The sequence below is a fragment of the Phyllostomus discolor genome, chromosome 13 (assembly GCF_004126475.2).
Source record: "Phyllostomus discolor isolate MPI-MPIP mPhyDis1 chromosome 13, mPhyDis1.pri.v3, whole genome shotgun sequence".
NCBI classification, from domain to species: Eukaryota; Metazoa; Chordata; class Mammalia; order Chiroptera; family Phyllostomidae; genus Phyllostomus; species Phyllostomus discolor.
The window spans coordinates 63,410,703-63,424,517 of NC_040915.2; the positions used below are offsets into that span (position 1 = coordinate 63,410,703).

The window sequence follows — 13,815 nt, forward strand, 5'->3', positions numbered from 1 at the left end:
AGTCTAGCGAATGGGGTTGGAATGTTTTTAAAAGGAATTTTACCAGGGAGCTAAAAGAAAAGCAAAATCCTTAAAAGGAAAAGCAGTGCGAGAGGGAGGATGTGTGTCGGCAGCACTGGTCGCTGCCCCCACCCCCGGGCCACACGCCTGCAGCCCAGCCTGGCCAGACGGGGTCGTCCTGGCGGCTCCACCCCCCCAACACCTGGCCCCGCCTGGGGCAGCCTCCAAAACAGAGTGGCCCCCAGTAGAGCTTCCGGGGTTTGGGGTATCATCACCCTTTTCCAATGGACCTCCCTGAAGGTGTCTTCCCGTGGCCCCGGCCATGTTCAGCACATCCCCCCAACTTGAAAATTCTCTCCTCCACCTTTCCTGCTGGGCGGGGAAGGTGCCACTCCCTGCCCTCAGTGACTTTCCGTGGCTTAGGCCCTGGGAGTGCTGCTCCACCATTTCTCCGGTCTGCTGTTTTGGCGGAAGGGTGTTCCCTGGCCAACCGTGACAGTGGTCCCACCTTTTGTGGGATGAGCTCCTTTGCCTCTTTTAAGAAACCATCTGGGACAGGTCTTTGCGGAGGGGCTGGGGCTGCCGAAAGCGGGGGTGTCTTCTCAGGGGAAGTCGCTCAGAGGAGCGGACCTGACAATGCCCCAGCCCTCCCTTTTCTAGAATCTGCTTAAAATATGATGGGTGACATAATTCTCCCCTTAGTCACACGACAGAGATGAATGACACTCCCAACTGCCAACGAATGCTTGCTTCCTTTCTAGCACGGGTGACTCCCGGATCTCCAGGGGCCCTCCCCAGAACGATGCTGGGAGAAAGAGCTCATAGAATCCAAGTCATTGCTGTTTGGTAGCATCGATTCCTTAAGCTCACAGTGACAGCAGTGTGGGGAGGGTGTTTCTGCCCCATGTTCCACGCCCCCCTCCCTTCAGCTCCTTCCCTGAGTCCATCTGGAACCTTGGCCTTGGTACTGGGTTCCGCCTCGTGGCCTCGGGAACCCTGCTCTGTATTTCCTCTCCACGGCTCGGGGGGAGCAGGGGGGAGCAGGGGGCCTGTGTGGGGCAATGGTCCAGGGAGCCTGAGGGGAGGCTTGAGGGGCCCCTTCCTCCCCAAGCTGCCATTGTCCCCCAGAAAGACCCCAACCCCCCACTTCTCGTGATCCTCGTGGGTGGGAGGGAGGTCAGGAGGTGGGCCACTCCTGAAGCCCAGCAGGCTGGCTGTGTCATTGGACAGAGGAGAGAAAAGCAAGGGTGGCAGGTGGCGAGAAGTCTCTGTTGCCACGGCTCCAGGTCAGCTGGGCTCTGATTTTGTGTCGTTTCATTGGTTTTCATGATCAAGGAGGGAGAGCTCTCCTGCAGGCCCCTCGGACGGGCTGTGCCCACCTGCAGAGGCGCACAGACTGAGAGCCACAGTCCAGGGCCCAGCGTCCCTTAGGGCCAGTGGCTGTCAGGAATGGGAGTTCCGGCTCTCTTCTCGGGGGTCTCGGGGGTCTCGGGGTCTCGCGGACGTGCCTCAGGAGGAGTCTACAGGAAAATCGAAGGACAGTGGGGTTGTCCCCCTGCACCTGTCTCTCCTGCCACATCCCAGGCTCCCTTGTGGCTCCTCCCCAGAACCACACAAGCCAGGCCGACGGACACTCACTGCCAGCCTCGGGTGCAGGACAGCTGAGATGACGTCTCTGGGGAGACTTCTAAGCATCAGGCGGCCAGGGAGGCAGCCCCCTCCCCAGTTGCTGGATGTGGTTGCTCTCCAAGTCCTCCAGCCAGTCTGACCTCCACTCCCACAGGGGCAGGGAGAGGGTGGGCATCAGGAAGAGGTCATCCCGGGGTGAGGGGGGTGGTGAGGCACCTGTGGGGGGGGTAGAAATATTTGTGGAGGGTTGGTCCTCACCCCTGGGAACCAGTTTAGGCAGAAAGCTTGAGGCCAACTTAAGGCATATACCCAACCCTAAACATGATCTAAACGCAACTTGGCCCATCAGTCTCAGCGGCCCCAGCCCCAGGGAGGGCGGGACAGTCAGTTAGTTCATTTAGAGAGAACGTCTCCACCGGCCTTTTGCCCGTGCTCTCCCTTCACTGCCCCACCCCCCGGCATCCTCTTCTCCCCCCAGATGGGAACTTCTGCCCTAGGTACTCCTTGTTCTCTCGTTCACCACGAGCCTGGCTGCTTTTCTTAGGGGCGGAGGGTAGAGTTAGGATTCATAGGATGGGTATGGGGTACTGATAGAGCAGGTGAGGACGGGAACGCCAGGGGGTGCAGGAAGCCCTGGCTGCCTCTGTTGACATGGAGATGACAGTCCCCCTCTGCTAGACGTGTGAAGGGTCAGCCCGGTGGCCCCCCACCACAGTCACTCTGGGGAGAGTTCTAAGAGTCAAGAAGGTGAGAAGAAGCGCTTGGAAGCACAGCAGAGGTAAGAGAGGAGACAGGACTTCCCACAGCGAGGAGGACTCCGAAACTCTGGGCCAGAGTAGATGAGAGGCTGGGAGCCACCTCCCCTGGAGACGCGTGTCTGGGGGAGGGGGGGGGGATGGGTGATACAACTGGATGCCTCCAGCCTTCGGACTTCACAGCCTGTCCTTGTCCTCATGGGTGACCTTGGGCCTTGTGGGTGACCTCAGGCAAGTTAATGAACCTGTTCGACTTACAATGGCCTCATCTTGAAAAGAATAAAGACTATGCCCCATAAAGGTGTTGTTACTGGATGTACGTAGAGTGCTCATGATAGAGCCTGAGATGCAGTCATGGTTAGCAGAAACTAGCTGTGTCAGGGACCACGACAACAACAGCGAAGATGGTGAGTAGGAAGCCTGGCCTCTCGGTGGGAGAGGAGGGGGTCTTACAGGAGCTGCATCCGCTCCAAGGGGTGGGGGTGACCTAATGTACCTGTGAAGACGCAATCTGCCTCCCTGGGCTCCAGACCAAAGCCAAGGCTGTCCACAGCCACCGCCAGGGCTCGGGCGAAGTGGGCATCGGCGAGGAAGGAGCCGTCGGAGGAGCTGACCAGGCTGGCTCTGGCACTGGGGGCATTGTCCTCAGACGCTGAGCCCCAGCCATTGGCCAAGGAGCCCTCACTGGGGGTCGGGGTGAGGCAGGGCCGAGGCGGGCACAGCAAACCCCTCACCTCGGACCCTACCCCTCCTCCAGCCCTGCCCATGCCCAGCTCTGATGCTGTGGGAACGCTGATGTACCCGTAGGTGCTGGGGGGCGAGGGAGCCCTTGGCATAGGAGAGACAGCGTTCCTAGGAAGAGGCAAAATGGGAGACAGTGGGTGAGGTGGAAACATCCATCTGAGGAAGGGTGGAACAAGGTGGGGACGATGAGCATCCTTGAATTCTTCTGTCTGTACTCAGGCCACTCACCTGGGCGTCTCCTCACCCTCACTGAGCTCCAGGCACAGGGCCACCTCCTCAGGAGTCAGCACACTGTCCTGATCCTCCTCCCCCAGGGACGACAGTGAAGAGCTTGACAGGCGACTGGAGGTTGGGCTGGGGCCAGAGAGGGGAGAGGCCTGGTGGCCGGAGTGGCGGGCGATATTGGAGGGGACGGGGGCTGCTGGCGGTGGGAAGGAGGGGGGAGCTTGGGGCTCCACTGAGTGCCTGATTGGGGTAAGACAGAGATGGCAGGGCGGTTGGTGCCATTCTGAGTCCCTGTTCACCCCTCCCCCAGACCCATCCAAGCTCAGCTAATACTCCCCACCCCTCAACCCCCCAACCCTGCTTTTTGACCCCATGTCCTCTTACTGGGTCTGTTGACTCTGTGTGGGGGATCCATGAGAAGAGAGGGGTGCTGGCGGGAGAGGGCGAGTCAGCTCGTTGGAGGAGCCGAGGATCTGTGGTCCCAGAGCCCGCCAGGCAACCAGAGCTCGGGGCGCAGCTCCTGGCCACGAGAATGGCAGAACCCCCATCAGCTCCAGACCCCAGCCAGCCCCTGCCTGCCTCTCCCCTCAGCTTCCTGTCCCTACACCCCATCCACCCAGCCTCCTCAAGGACAGGTGAAGCCAGCTATAAGGGCTGGTGGGCCCTGGCACGCCACCTCACCGCCTCTCTTCCTCTCACCTGGGCTGTGGGACGGGTTCTTGGAGCCTTTGCCCCCCACCTCCCAGGTGCAGAGCTCCGCAGGGCGGCCAGTCCGGAGCAGCGGGGAGCTGTTGGCCTGGTGCAGCTCTGCAGAGGGAGAGGCCGCCGTGAGGGGCGAGCCAGGGTGGGCCTCTCAGACCCCGACCACAGGCTCGGCCTTCAGCCCTGTCATTCAATCAGACTGTAGGGCCCCTGAACTCAGGGAAAAGAGGGAAGAACCTCTTCCACCTTCTCCCTACCCCGTGCCCCACTCCAGCCTGGTGGCTGCGACACAGTGAAAAGAACTCTTGGCTTAGAGTCAAAACATGGGCCCTCATGGTCCCACCGGGCCACACACCAGCTGTGTGACCTTCGGTAACTCCACGAGCCTTTCTGAGCCTCAGTGTCATTTGTAAACACCCACTTCAAATGATGGCTTTTCCCATTAAATAAAAATAGATCGGAGCCCCAGGCAAGAATCAACGAATGAATGCATCACTAAGTAGAACAACAAAATCAATATTTCTCTTTCTCTCTCTCCCTTCCTCCCTCTCTCTAAAATCAATAGTTACAAATTGAAAAAAAAACCCCTATTTTTATCTTTAAAAAAAAAATAGATCCCCGACATTAGGTGCCAGGGAAGTTCCTGGCACCTAGTGGCTTTGCCTTCACTGCTCACGTTCCAGCCTTCCTGGTCTCTACCCTCCCGTGGCTGCCCTTCTCAGCAGCTTTGGCCCTGTGAAGACACGCACTCCTTCTTTTCTTGGAGAGAGGCTGTTAATTTCTGTCTTTGACACTGTGACCACCTCAAGTCGTTCTGGCCAGCCCTGCCCTGAGAAACCTGTGAGTCTCTCACCCGGGGAGGTGGTTGGACTGAAATCGTGCTGCATGCAGGTAAGACAAAGACGAGTCAGCCCAGGCCAGGCCAGGTGGGGCGGGCAGAGGGGCTTCAGAGGAGGAGGGTGTGTTGGTCTCACCCGGAGTGACAATGCCCTGCCCATAGATAGTCAGTATTTGTTGAATAGATGAGTGGCTGGTGGATGCATTAGAGACTCAGGTGTAAGCATGGACGCACGTGACTCACACAGGTGAATCACATAGGAGCTGGCAGCTTTCACCCTCAGAGACAAGGCTGAGAGAACTCTGACAGTAGAGAAGCTGAGGGAGCGGAAAGAGCGGGCCCGGTGTGTGCAATGCTTCCTGGTCAAGCCAACACCCAAGTGCATCTAAGTTTAAACCAGAAAGGAACTGGGTCACAGAAACAGAAAACAATAGATTTCCCCAAGACCAGGAACCAGGACACCAAGCAAAGGACAGCAAAGGAGGGCAAAGGAAGAAAGAAACAGCCTTCAGATTAGTCCCATAATCAGAAGCCCAGACCGAAGACCAGGAAAGAGGTGTCTAGCCTGACCTCACAGAGCTGGGGGCCTCTGTGGGCAGTTCGGAGCAGGGGCGAGACTGGGAGCCCACCTGGGCCCTGGGAACCCAGCTGCACAGTGGCCAGATCTCCGCCACTGGGGCCAAAAACCCGCACAATGACTGGACTTCCTCTGCCCAAGCTGGCTTTTGTTCTTTGGCTGGTTTGGTTTGTATACATTCCCTGGAGTTGTCCTGCGACCTGGGGAGGCCAACTTCAGGTGCACCAGCTCCGCTATCATCAGCTTCCTCTTCTCTGGGGCCCGGCTTCTTAACAAAGCTCAGAAATGGGGACCCTTGTTGGGTGGGCGGTAGTACGGAAAGGGAAGGGGAGAGGCCAATCCGGCAAAAGGCCATGTTCGCTCTGGCCCCTCTCACCTCTGAAAGATCCCGGTAACGAAACGCCTCCTCCCACCTTGCTTGGAATCACTTGGATTTTAGTTTCAATGTTCTTTGAATAAACTACACAATAAAAGTATCCTCAAGGTTAGACCAGATCTCATTGGCTATATCTGAATTGCAATAATGTTTGTTTGAATTAATGAGCATTCATTCAAACAATGAGGATTAATGTTCTAAGAGGGGTTTACGCTACATTCATGGCCATGCCGTTCTCCATCGGGGAGCTGGTTTCTAAATGAGATTCATGCAACCTCTTTTTGGTTGGTATTGTATTGCCACTGAGAGTTTCTAATGCAATGGCTTTGAGGCAAAGCTGGGGAAAAAATGCCAGCTTCGCTAATATTTAGTGTCATAAAATTTTGGCTATGGGGTAAGCCCTTAATTACTCTGGATCCGTATTTGTCTTAATAAAAGTTCGATGATGAGCTTTAAGAAAACTGGCTGTTTTGTAGCCCTGGCTGGCGTAGCTCAGTGGATTGAACATGGGCTGCAAACCAAAGCATCGCAGGTTCAATTCCCAGTCAGGGCACATGCCTGGGTTGCAGGCCACGGCCCCCAGCAACCGCACATTGATGTTTCTCTCTCTCTCTCTTTCTCCCTCCCTTCCCTCTCTAAAAATAAATAAATAAAATCTTAAAAAAGGAAAACTGGCTGTTGAACATCTGTAAATCTCCCTAACTGGTACAGAGGGACCATGAAGAGAGCGGATGGGAGCGGGCCAAGGTTCAGAGGTGGGAGAAGGGGCAGCAAGAGGGCAGGGTCTCCTGAGGATGCTCCCAGGGAGGTCAGAGGGGCCTGGAGGGGCAGACGTCTCTGAGTTCAGGGTCGAGTTCTGCAGCTTGTTGATGTGAAATTTTGAACCAGTTACCCACCTCTGCTCCTCTTTCCCTATCCGTAAAATCTGAGAACTCATACCAAGTCAACACGTTGTGAGGATTAAATGACATAAAGACAAGCAAAGCCCCTAAGGTAGTGGTTGCTAAAGAAACAGAGCCTGGAATTATTTCCCTCCGGAGAGTCAGAGCAGGCTGCCGAGAGCCGGAGGCGTTTGGCAGAAAGGGGCCTTCGCGGGGAAGCGGGCCGGGACTCGGGCGGGGCGGCTCCTGCAGGAGCAGTTGTTCACGGGAGTGGGGTCTTCGTGCCAGCACTGTTCACATTCCGCCAGGTTCTAGAAAGACTAGTGTGCTGGTCAGGCACTTTCCTTAGGCTTTGTGCCCTTAGAGGGCAAGGACTGTATCTGGGGTCGCTTGGGTCCCCGCGGCTGGCATATAGTGGCGCTTATTAAACATTTGTTGAGTTGCGTTGACCGCAGAAGCAGGGCCCCTTACTGGTGTGGCCAAACCGAAACGTGAGTGCAGCGTAAGGAAAAGCTGAAGCCAGTGACTCCTGGCGGGGCGCTTTGGTGGTGGGCGCCCCCTAGGATGGGGGAGTCCATGCTGAGGTTGGGGTGCTAACTATGCCTGTCTTCAAGGCCCCAGGCCACACCCCCACCCCACCCCCACTCCTGGCCCCTCCTCCCACCCGCGCCAGGCTGGGTCTGTCCTCCCCATCCTTACCCTGCTTCTTTTTGGCCTTCCATGCCTCTGTGGGGGTCCCAGAAAGGCGTGGGGAAGAGAGCCCCCTGCGGCCACTGAGGCTGTCTGAACTGGCCCAGGGGCTGGAGAGCCGGGCCAGCTGGGCTGGGTGATGCCTGAGAGCTGAGGTCTGGGGGCTTGGCCGGGCTGGAGGGCTGGCAGGCACCTCGGCGATGAGCGAGCCGTAGAAAGTTCTGGTGTCGGGAAGCAGGGGCACACCAGGGCTGCGGGGATCCCAGGAGATCACTGCCATACAAACGACAGGAGGCTAATATTACGGTGAACTCATCCTGCCCCTCCCCCGCCCCTCCCCCAGCCGTGGGGTGCCTGCTCCACCGCCGGCCCCACCCCCAATGGGCAGGCTCACGGGAGCGGCGACGGTCTAGCGGGTCCCGTGGGTCCACTCCCAGCCTGCTGCTAAGGCTGCTGCTGCTGCTCAGGTCCCGGGAGCCAGAGGTGGACCGCCAGGTGTCCGCCAGCCAGGGGGAGTCACTGTGGTCCATCCTGTGGTGGTGGGGCGGTGGGGGGGGGGGCATGAGAAATGGGGCGAAGTGAGAACCAGGGGGTAGCTGGAGAGGTGAGGGGATGGTGGTAGAGGCTTTATTCTGCCTACTTTTCCACCCTCCTGACTCCTTAAAACCTCTGACCCAATGCCCCTAACTCAGTGTCCTTCGCTGTCCTGGAATCAGAGGATGCCCAGGCTGCCCAGAGCTAGGAGGTATTAAAGAAGAACAGCTGTGTGCCAGGATGAACAGAACATGTATGGGGAGCCAGACAAACCCAGTTTGAAAATGCCCGACCGCCGCAGCCCAGCGGCGCAGCCCTGGGACTAAGCCTGTCGGCCCCTCTAAGCCCCAGTTTCTGCATCTGTAGAAGCAACAACAGGCCTTCCATGTACGGCTGATGCTGCGAGCTGGAATGCAATGTGAGATCTGTCGCTGGCCGAGCAGGAGCTCACTACGTGAAGGTTCGCCTCTACCTCTAGTGTTTTCCCTTTGGACGGGTGCAGGGCATGCTGGTTGCCTGAGTGGTCTTTCAACAACGGGGATCGGAGCGAAGTACTTCTCTGCCCGAAACCTTCAGTGGCTCCCCATTTACCCAGAGAGAGCCCGGCTCCCTAGCATGGCTCCAGCATCCTCGCTGGTCTGCCTTCCAGCTCCCCAGCCTTATCCTTTGCTCTGACCTGTCTCATACACTACGGCCCAGCCAGACCAAATGGCTTTTCTTTCCTTGGGAATGCAGAGGCTGTTTCTGGCTGCCCTCTTTGGCCTTCTCCTTCTTACTGTCTGGGTACGTGTGACAGCTTCCTCCCATATTTCCCCGCCCTCGTCTCCTCCATGTGTCTTGTATGTGCTATGCACTTCCAGCTGCGGTTGCATCTGTCCCCCAGCATGCACGTCTCTGTCTGGACTGAGTTCCTGGCAGATGGAGACTGTTCACAAGGAATGAATGACTCTTCCTCAAGGACAGGGATAAAGTCCCAGGGCGGAAGGGCAGAGAAAGTTCAGGGCAGAGCAGACAGAGTCCAGGGGTCACTAACGAGAAAGGCCAGTGAGCACAGAACAATGCAGGAACGCGGCACTAGCTTGGGACCTTGCTCTGAGCTGAGGAACTGACAGCAAAATGCCCTGGCACATAGTAGTTGCTCAAGGAACATCTGTTGAAAGGTGCAGACCTGGGACGTGAAACCTCCCAGAGGAAATCTAATGAGAACAAGAGCAGGAGGATGTGGGCAGATGAAATGGTTATTTAGTGCAAAGCTCAGCCAGCAGGATTAGAAAGGATGCTTTCTTCCTCAGTATTTTGTCTCATGCCCGCAGGCTCGCTCTGGCAGCCAGTCACACTTGGAGCAGAAGCACCTGCAACTCCCAGTTACCGAGAACAAGGAGCAGGAATCTACACTGTAGGGGCAGAGTGCCCTCTACTGGAAAGGGCAGGTGGGTGGGCTATCATGAAGGAAAGACGGCTCTCCGGGTTGAGTGGGTTACCGAGAGCAAAGGCACTGCTCGGTGAACACTGGGAGGACAGAGAAAGTCAGAAATTAGGCTGGTCCTCCCATGCTGGGGACTCTCCACCCAGGAGACGAGCCAGCAGGGAAAGTGGTCAGTGCATTAGTGAGACAGAAGCTGGCGACACGAGCACTGGATTAGAGTTCAGAAGGCCAGCTGCATGGCCTTGGGCAAAGTCACTGAAGTCCATGACTCTCAGTTTACTCTCCTGTGCAGTGGTGTGACACCAACATCGTTGAAAGAGAAAACAAGTCTCACTTAGAGTTGAGGAGAGATCCAGGGGCGAGGACCCCACACTGCTTGGATTCCGTCCAGTTCTCTGTCCTAGCTCCACTACCCCTTGTCCCCTGCCCTCCCTCACCTCGGCCACACCCCTGTCACCTCTCACCTGTGTTTTAGGATGGCGTCCTCACTGGTGTATCTGTACAGACCTGAGGGAGGGCAGGAAGAAGGCTAAGTCCAGAGTCCTCCGCATCAGGCTGGAGAACTCACCCCCCACAGTGCTCTGACGGGACCCAGGGAGTCCACTTCATGGTCTCACCTGGGCCCAGGTGCACCCCAGCTCGGCGCCGGCGGTGGACACACACAGTGATGCCCAGCAGCAGCAGCCAGAGCACAACACCCCCGGTGGCAATGACCTCTGGACGCCTCAAGGTGGCTCTTAGGTGCTCCAGGCTCCACGGACTCCAGGCGTCACTGGGTTCTTGGGCGGCTTGCTCCATGGCCTGCTCTGTATGGGATGGGAGCTCAGGGGTAGGGGCAGGGGAGGCGCTGGGGGTCGGGCAGAGAAGGGAGAGGGGCTGGAAGTGGGAGGTGGGAAGAAAGGAAGGTGGGGATTGAGGCTGAGGGATGCAGGGGGGACCCGTGGATGCTGCCCTCACCTAAAATGAGGCAGACAGGGCTGCTGGGCTCCCCAGCCCCAGCCCCAGTGACTGCAGCCACCTGCACGCAGTAGGAACCTGGCGACTGGGTGGCAATCTCCAGCTGGGTCTGCTCGCCTGCCAGTGTCCAGTTGGTTGGGGGCAATGAGGTGTTGCCCAGGCTCCACACCTGAGGAGAAGAATCGGGGGTGAGCAGCGCCCCTGAGCCCTGCCTCCGCAGATCGGACTCTGGGCTGGTGGCCACCTGCTTGCTGTTTACCAGGGGACGTTCCCCCATCCACCACACCCACACTTCTATTCCTGTTCTGTGCCCTACATTTCTGACTTTAACCTCACTGTCCATGTCTGAAAGTTGGGGATACAAGCCGAGGCAGACTGAGATGCAATGCAGTCAGGTCAGTAACCGATTGGCAGCGTCTGGCAGACACACTTAGCAGCAGGAAGTGTCCCTTGCTTCTCGGCACAGGTGCCTTTCTCAGTGCCCCGTGCAAGGGCATGCAGGATGCCAGGGGAGAGGGAGGTGCCGCTACCGCTAGGAAGGGGTGTGTCAGCCTGTGGGCGTACCTGGTAGCCACGGATGACGCCATTGTGGCTTTCAGCTGGTGGTGGCACCCAGTTCACAAGGATGCTACCATTGCCAGGTTTGAGGGTCACCTCCTGAGGAGGGGAACTGGGCACTGGGGAGAGGGAGAGAGGCCTTTAGGAATGCTGAGGGAGAGGACTCGGGGAAAGGGCTGGGGTGGGGACACAGGGCCAGAGGTCACACTGATGACAATGAGACCTCTGCTCGCCTGACCAGAGCAGAAGGGAGTCCAGGAGCAGGACCCACCATCCCCCCAGCCTGGAGAGGGACAGTCTTCCAGGGGCCTTAGACAAGAAGGGGCCAGAGGGTCTATTACAGGGTCCCAGGGCAGCTGTCCCTGACCTTGTTCAGGCAGCCTCAGGAGCAGCACGTTGCTGTCGGGGCCTCGAGCCCGGCCAGAGGATGGCCTCACCTTGAACTCGTAGTCTTGGCCCCAGCGGAGGCCCCCCAGCTCCGCGCTCTGCCAGCCTGCCAGTAGGGCCTCTGCCCAGGGGGCTGCCTGGCTTCCGGGCACGGTCTGGGCCCTGAACAGCGCTGTGTAGGACTGAGCGGGTGCAGCGGGGCCGCTCACCTGGGAAAGCGTCCGGAGAAAGGCGCGGGGCTCAGGAACTCATGGCCAGTCCTTTCTTGAGCCCCGGCCTGGCTCCCGCCCCTAGGTCCTGGGCCTCACCTTCCAGCTGAGCCACACAGCAGGCCCAGCCTTGGTGCCCTTTGAGGGGTCCGGGTTCAGCAGGGTCACGTTTTCTAGGTGAATGCGCACAGCCAGAAGCTCCAGGGGCTCCCGGTAGCCCTGAGGCTCTGCGGGAGAATGAGGCTGGGTGGGTCTACAGGCCCAAGTGAAGGCATGAGGAGCAGAGCACCCCTTGGCCACCAAGGAACCCAAACTCCCGTCTCCCGGGACAAGAGCACGGCTATGTCCACTTTAGGCTGGGGAAACCTCCTATGCAGTGGGGTCCCCACCACTCGGATGCTGACCCCAGCGTGAGCCCCACATACCCTGGCCTCAGCCCCAACCGGACCACACCGAACTAGCTGAACTGCCCCTCCCACCCTCGCCCCACCAGCCCTGACGTTAGCCATCCTCCCTTACCCCGGACTGTCACCCTGGCTGCCCGGCTCTCCCGCCGTCCTGCGTCGTTGGTGGCCATGCACATATAGGTCCCTTCATCACTCTTCTCTGCTCTAAGCATCATCAGGGAACCCCTGGACACCTGTCAGGGCCAGGTGTGTTGTGAGTCCCCCACGTGGGGAGGGGCTCTGTCTGGGGAGGGAAGCTTAAGGCCTCACTGCCTTCCTTTCCCAGATGCTGCAGGGGCCTTGAGGCCGGAAGGGGCGTCAGTCCCTGGGGGTGTGCCCGGGAGTGCCCAGGACAGGAGGAGGTGTGGGGAAGGGAGCCACACTGACCGCGTGCCGCCCTGACTGGAGGGCCAGTGGTTTTCCATCCTTCCACCATGAGACCGTGGGCTCGGGGTGGCCCCGGGGCGGCCGGCACTTCAGGATCACCTGCTCACCCACCGTGGCCACTGTGTCCTGAGGCTGGGTCTGGAAATCCTCCTGAAGGACTGTGGGGAGGACGGAGGCTCTGCAGGGAGCAGTGTCCAGTCCTCCCCTCCCCAGAGATCCCCCCTTGGTGTCTCCTGCCACACCTGCCCCGATCGGACTTGTGTGCGCTCTCAGAGCCCCGCCTCCCAGGGGTTCCACCAGGGTTCGCCCCATCCCAGCTCTCCCCTCTGTTTCCCAGCCTAGCTGCCCCTCACAGATAGCCCCTCAAACCTCCCTCACTGCCGGCATTTCACCTCAGCCGCGCCCTGCACTGGCCTCTCCTCCCAGGCCTTACCAGGCACAGACAGCCGGGCACCACGGCTCACGGCTGTGCCCAGCCGGTTGCTGGCCTCGCATGTGTAGATGCCCAGGACTGTGGAGAGGGCCTGGCTGTCTTGGGCACGTCCCCGGGTGGGGGACTGCCACAGCAGCAGAGTTCCATTGGGAAGGAGGTCGTGTACTTCTGGGGGCTCCACGCTCAGGGGCTGCCCGTTCAGCAGCCAGCGGATGGTGGGAAGCGGCTGGCCTGAGGCTTGGCAGCTCATCTTAGTGGGGCCGGGGTCCTGGAGCAGCTGGTCCTGCGGGTGGACTAGGATCTGAGGTGCGGAGTCCTGGGCCATGCCTCCTGGAGGGGAAAGGGAGGTGGGGCCTGGTCTGACTGCCAACGCCAGCCCCACCCGCCCCCGCATACCTCATCTGCCCTCTCTCATCGAGGGTCAATTCCCAAATAACAACCTAGCTGAAAGAGGAGCGGGAGTTTTGAACTCTGTCTCTCTGTCTTGCACACACACACACACACACACACACACACATCCTCCTCCTCCTCCTCCTCCTCCTCCTCCCCTCTGGTGCCCCTACAGCAAAAGGAAGGCGAAGGAGCAAGGGGGCCGCTTCTTCCCTGGCCAGGCCGCGGATCAAGGGACCGGGGCTAGGAGAGGGGACGGCCACACTCACCTATGCCGAGCAGAAGCAGGAGAGGCAGCAGCCACTGGGCTCCAAGGAGGCCCGCCCCTCCAGAGCCCATGGCGGCTCTCAAGTCTCTGTCCTGGTCGCCAGCACTTTGTCCTGCTGCTCTGAGCTCACAGCCGGGGAAGGAGGGGCAGGCCGGCCGGTGGTGGGTGTTTGCGGCTGAGACTGCCCAGGAGGGAAGCAGCTTTGAGGAAACCGATGCTTCCTGCCTGGCCCTCGGTGCCTTGAAGAACTGGGAGGAGCCCAGAGGAGAGAGACTCTCTGACCTTGGCCCTCTAGCCATAACCCCTGACTCCAACCCCAGCCCTACGGGTTACCTGGTGACCTAGTCTGGGATTTCTTTCTTCTCTTTCTCTTTCTTTTTTCTTTTTTGATTTTATTTATTTA

General features: G+C 58.9%; 1 protein-coding gene across 1 annotated transcript; it reads right to left on the reverse strand.

Annotated features, from left to right (window-relative positions):
• Window positions 1–819: 819 nt before the first annotated feature.
• ROBO4 (roundabout guidance receptor 4) lies at window positions 820–13,550 on the reverse strand. Its single transcript, XM_028528224.2, has 18 exons — window positions 13,414–13,550; window positions 12,755–13,084; window positions 12,322–12,479; window positions 12,008–12,128; window positions 11,588–11,715; window positions 11,260–11,488; window positions 10,899–11,011; window positions 10,335–10,503; window positions 9,995–10,183; window positions 9,842–9,884; window positions 7,812–7,948; window positions 7,427–7,690; window positions 4,053–4,160; window positions 3,738–3,873; window positions 3,357–3,593; window positions 2,881–3,236; window positions 1,639–1,845; window positions 820–1,520 (listed from the first exon to the last, which is right to left on the reverse strand). Exons 1-17 carry the CDS (start codon window positions 13,481–13,483, stop codon window positions 1,688–1,690), a joined length of 2,946 nt encoding a protein of 981 aa, XP_028384025.1. The 5' UTR covers window positions 13,484–13,550; the 3' UTR covers window positions 820–1,520; window positions 1,639–1,687.
• Between the last annotated feature and the right edge of the window lie 265 nt (window positions 13,551–13,815).

What these genes read in the sequence shown, in the direction of transcription:
- ROBO4 (XM_028528224.2), bottom strand. Translation starts at nt 13,483, where the DNA reads ATGGGCTCTGGAGGGGCGGGCCTCCTTGGAGCCCAGTGGCTGCTGCCT. An exon ending in AGCCAGGGTGACAGTCCGGG is followed by an intron (nt 11,716 to 12,007) that starts GTAAGGGAGGAT and finishes ATTCTCCCGCAG; the next exon opens with AGCCTCAGGGCTACCGGGAG. An exon ending in GGCAGATTGCGTCTTCACAG is followed by an intron (nt 1,846 to 2,880) that starts GTACATTAGGTC and finishes CCCCCCCCACAG; the next exon opens with GTGCCTCACCACCCCCCTCA.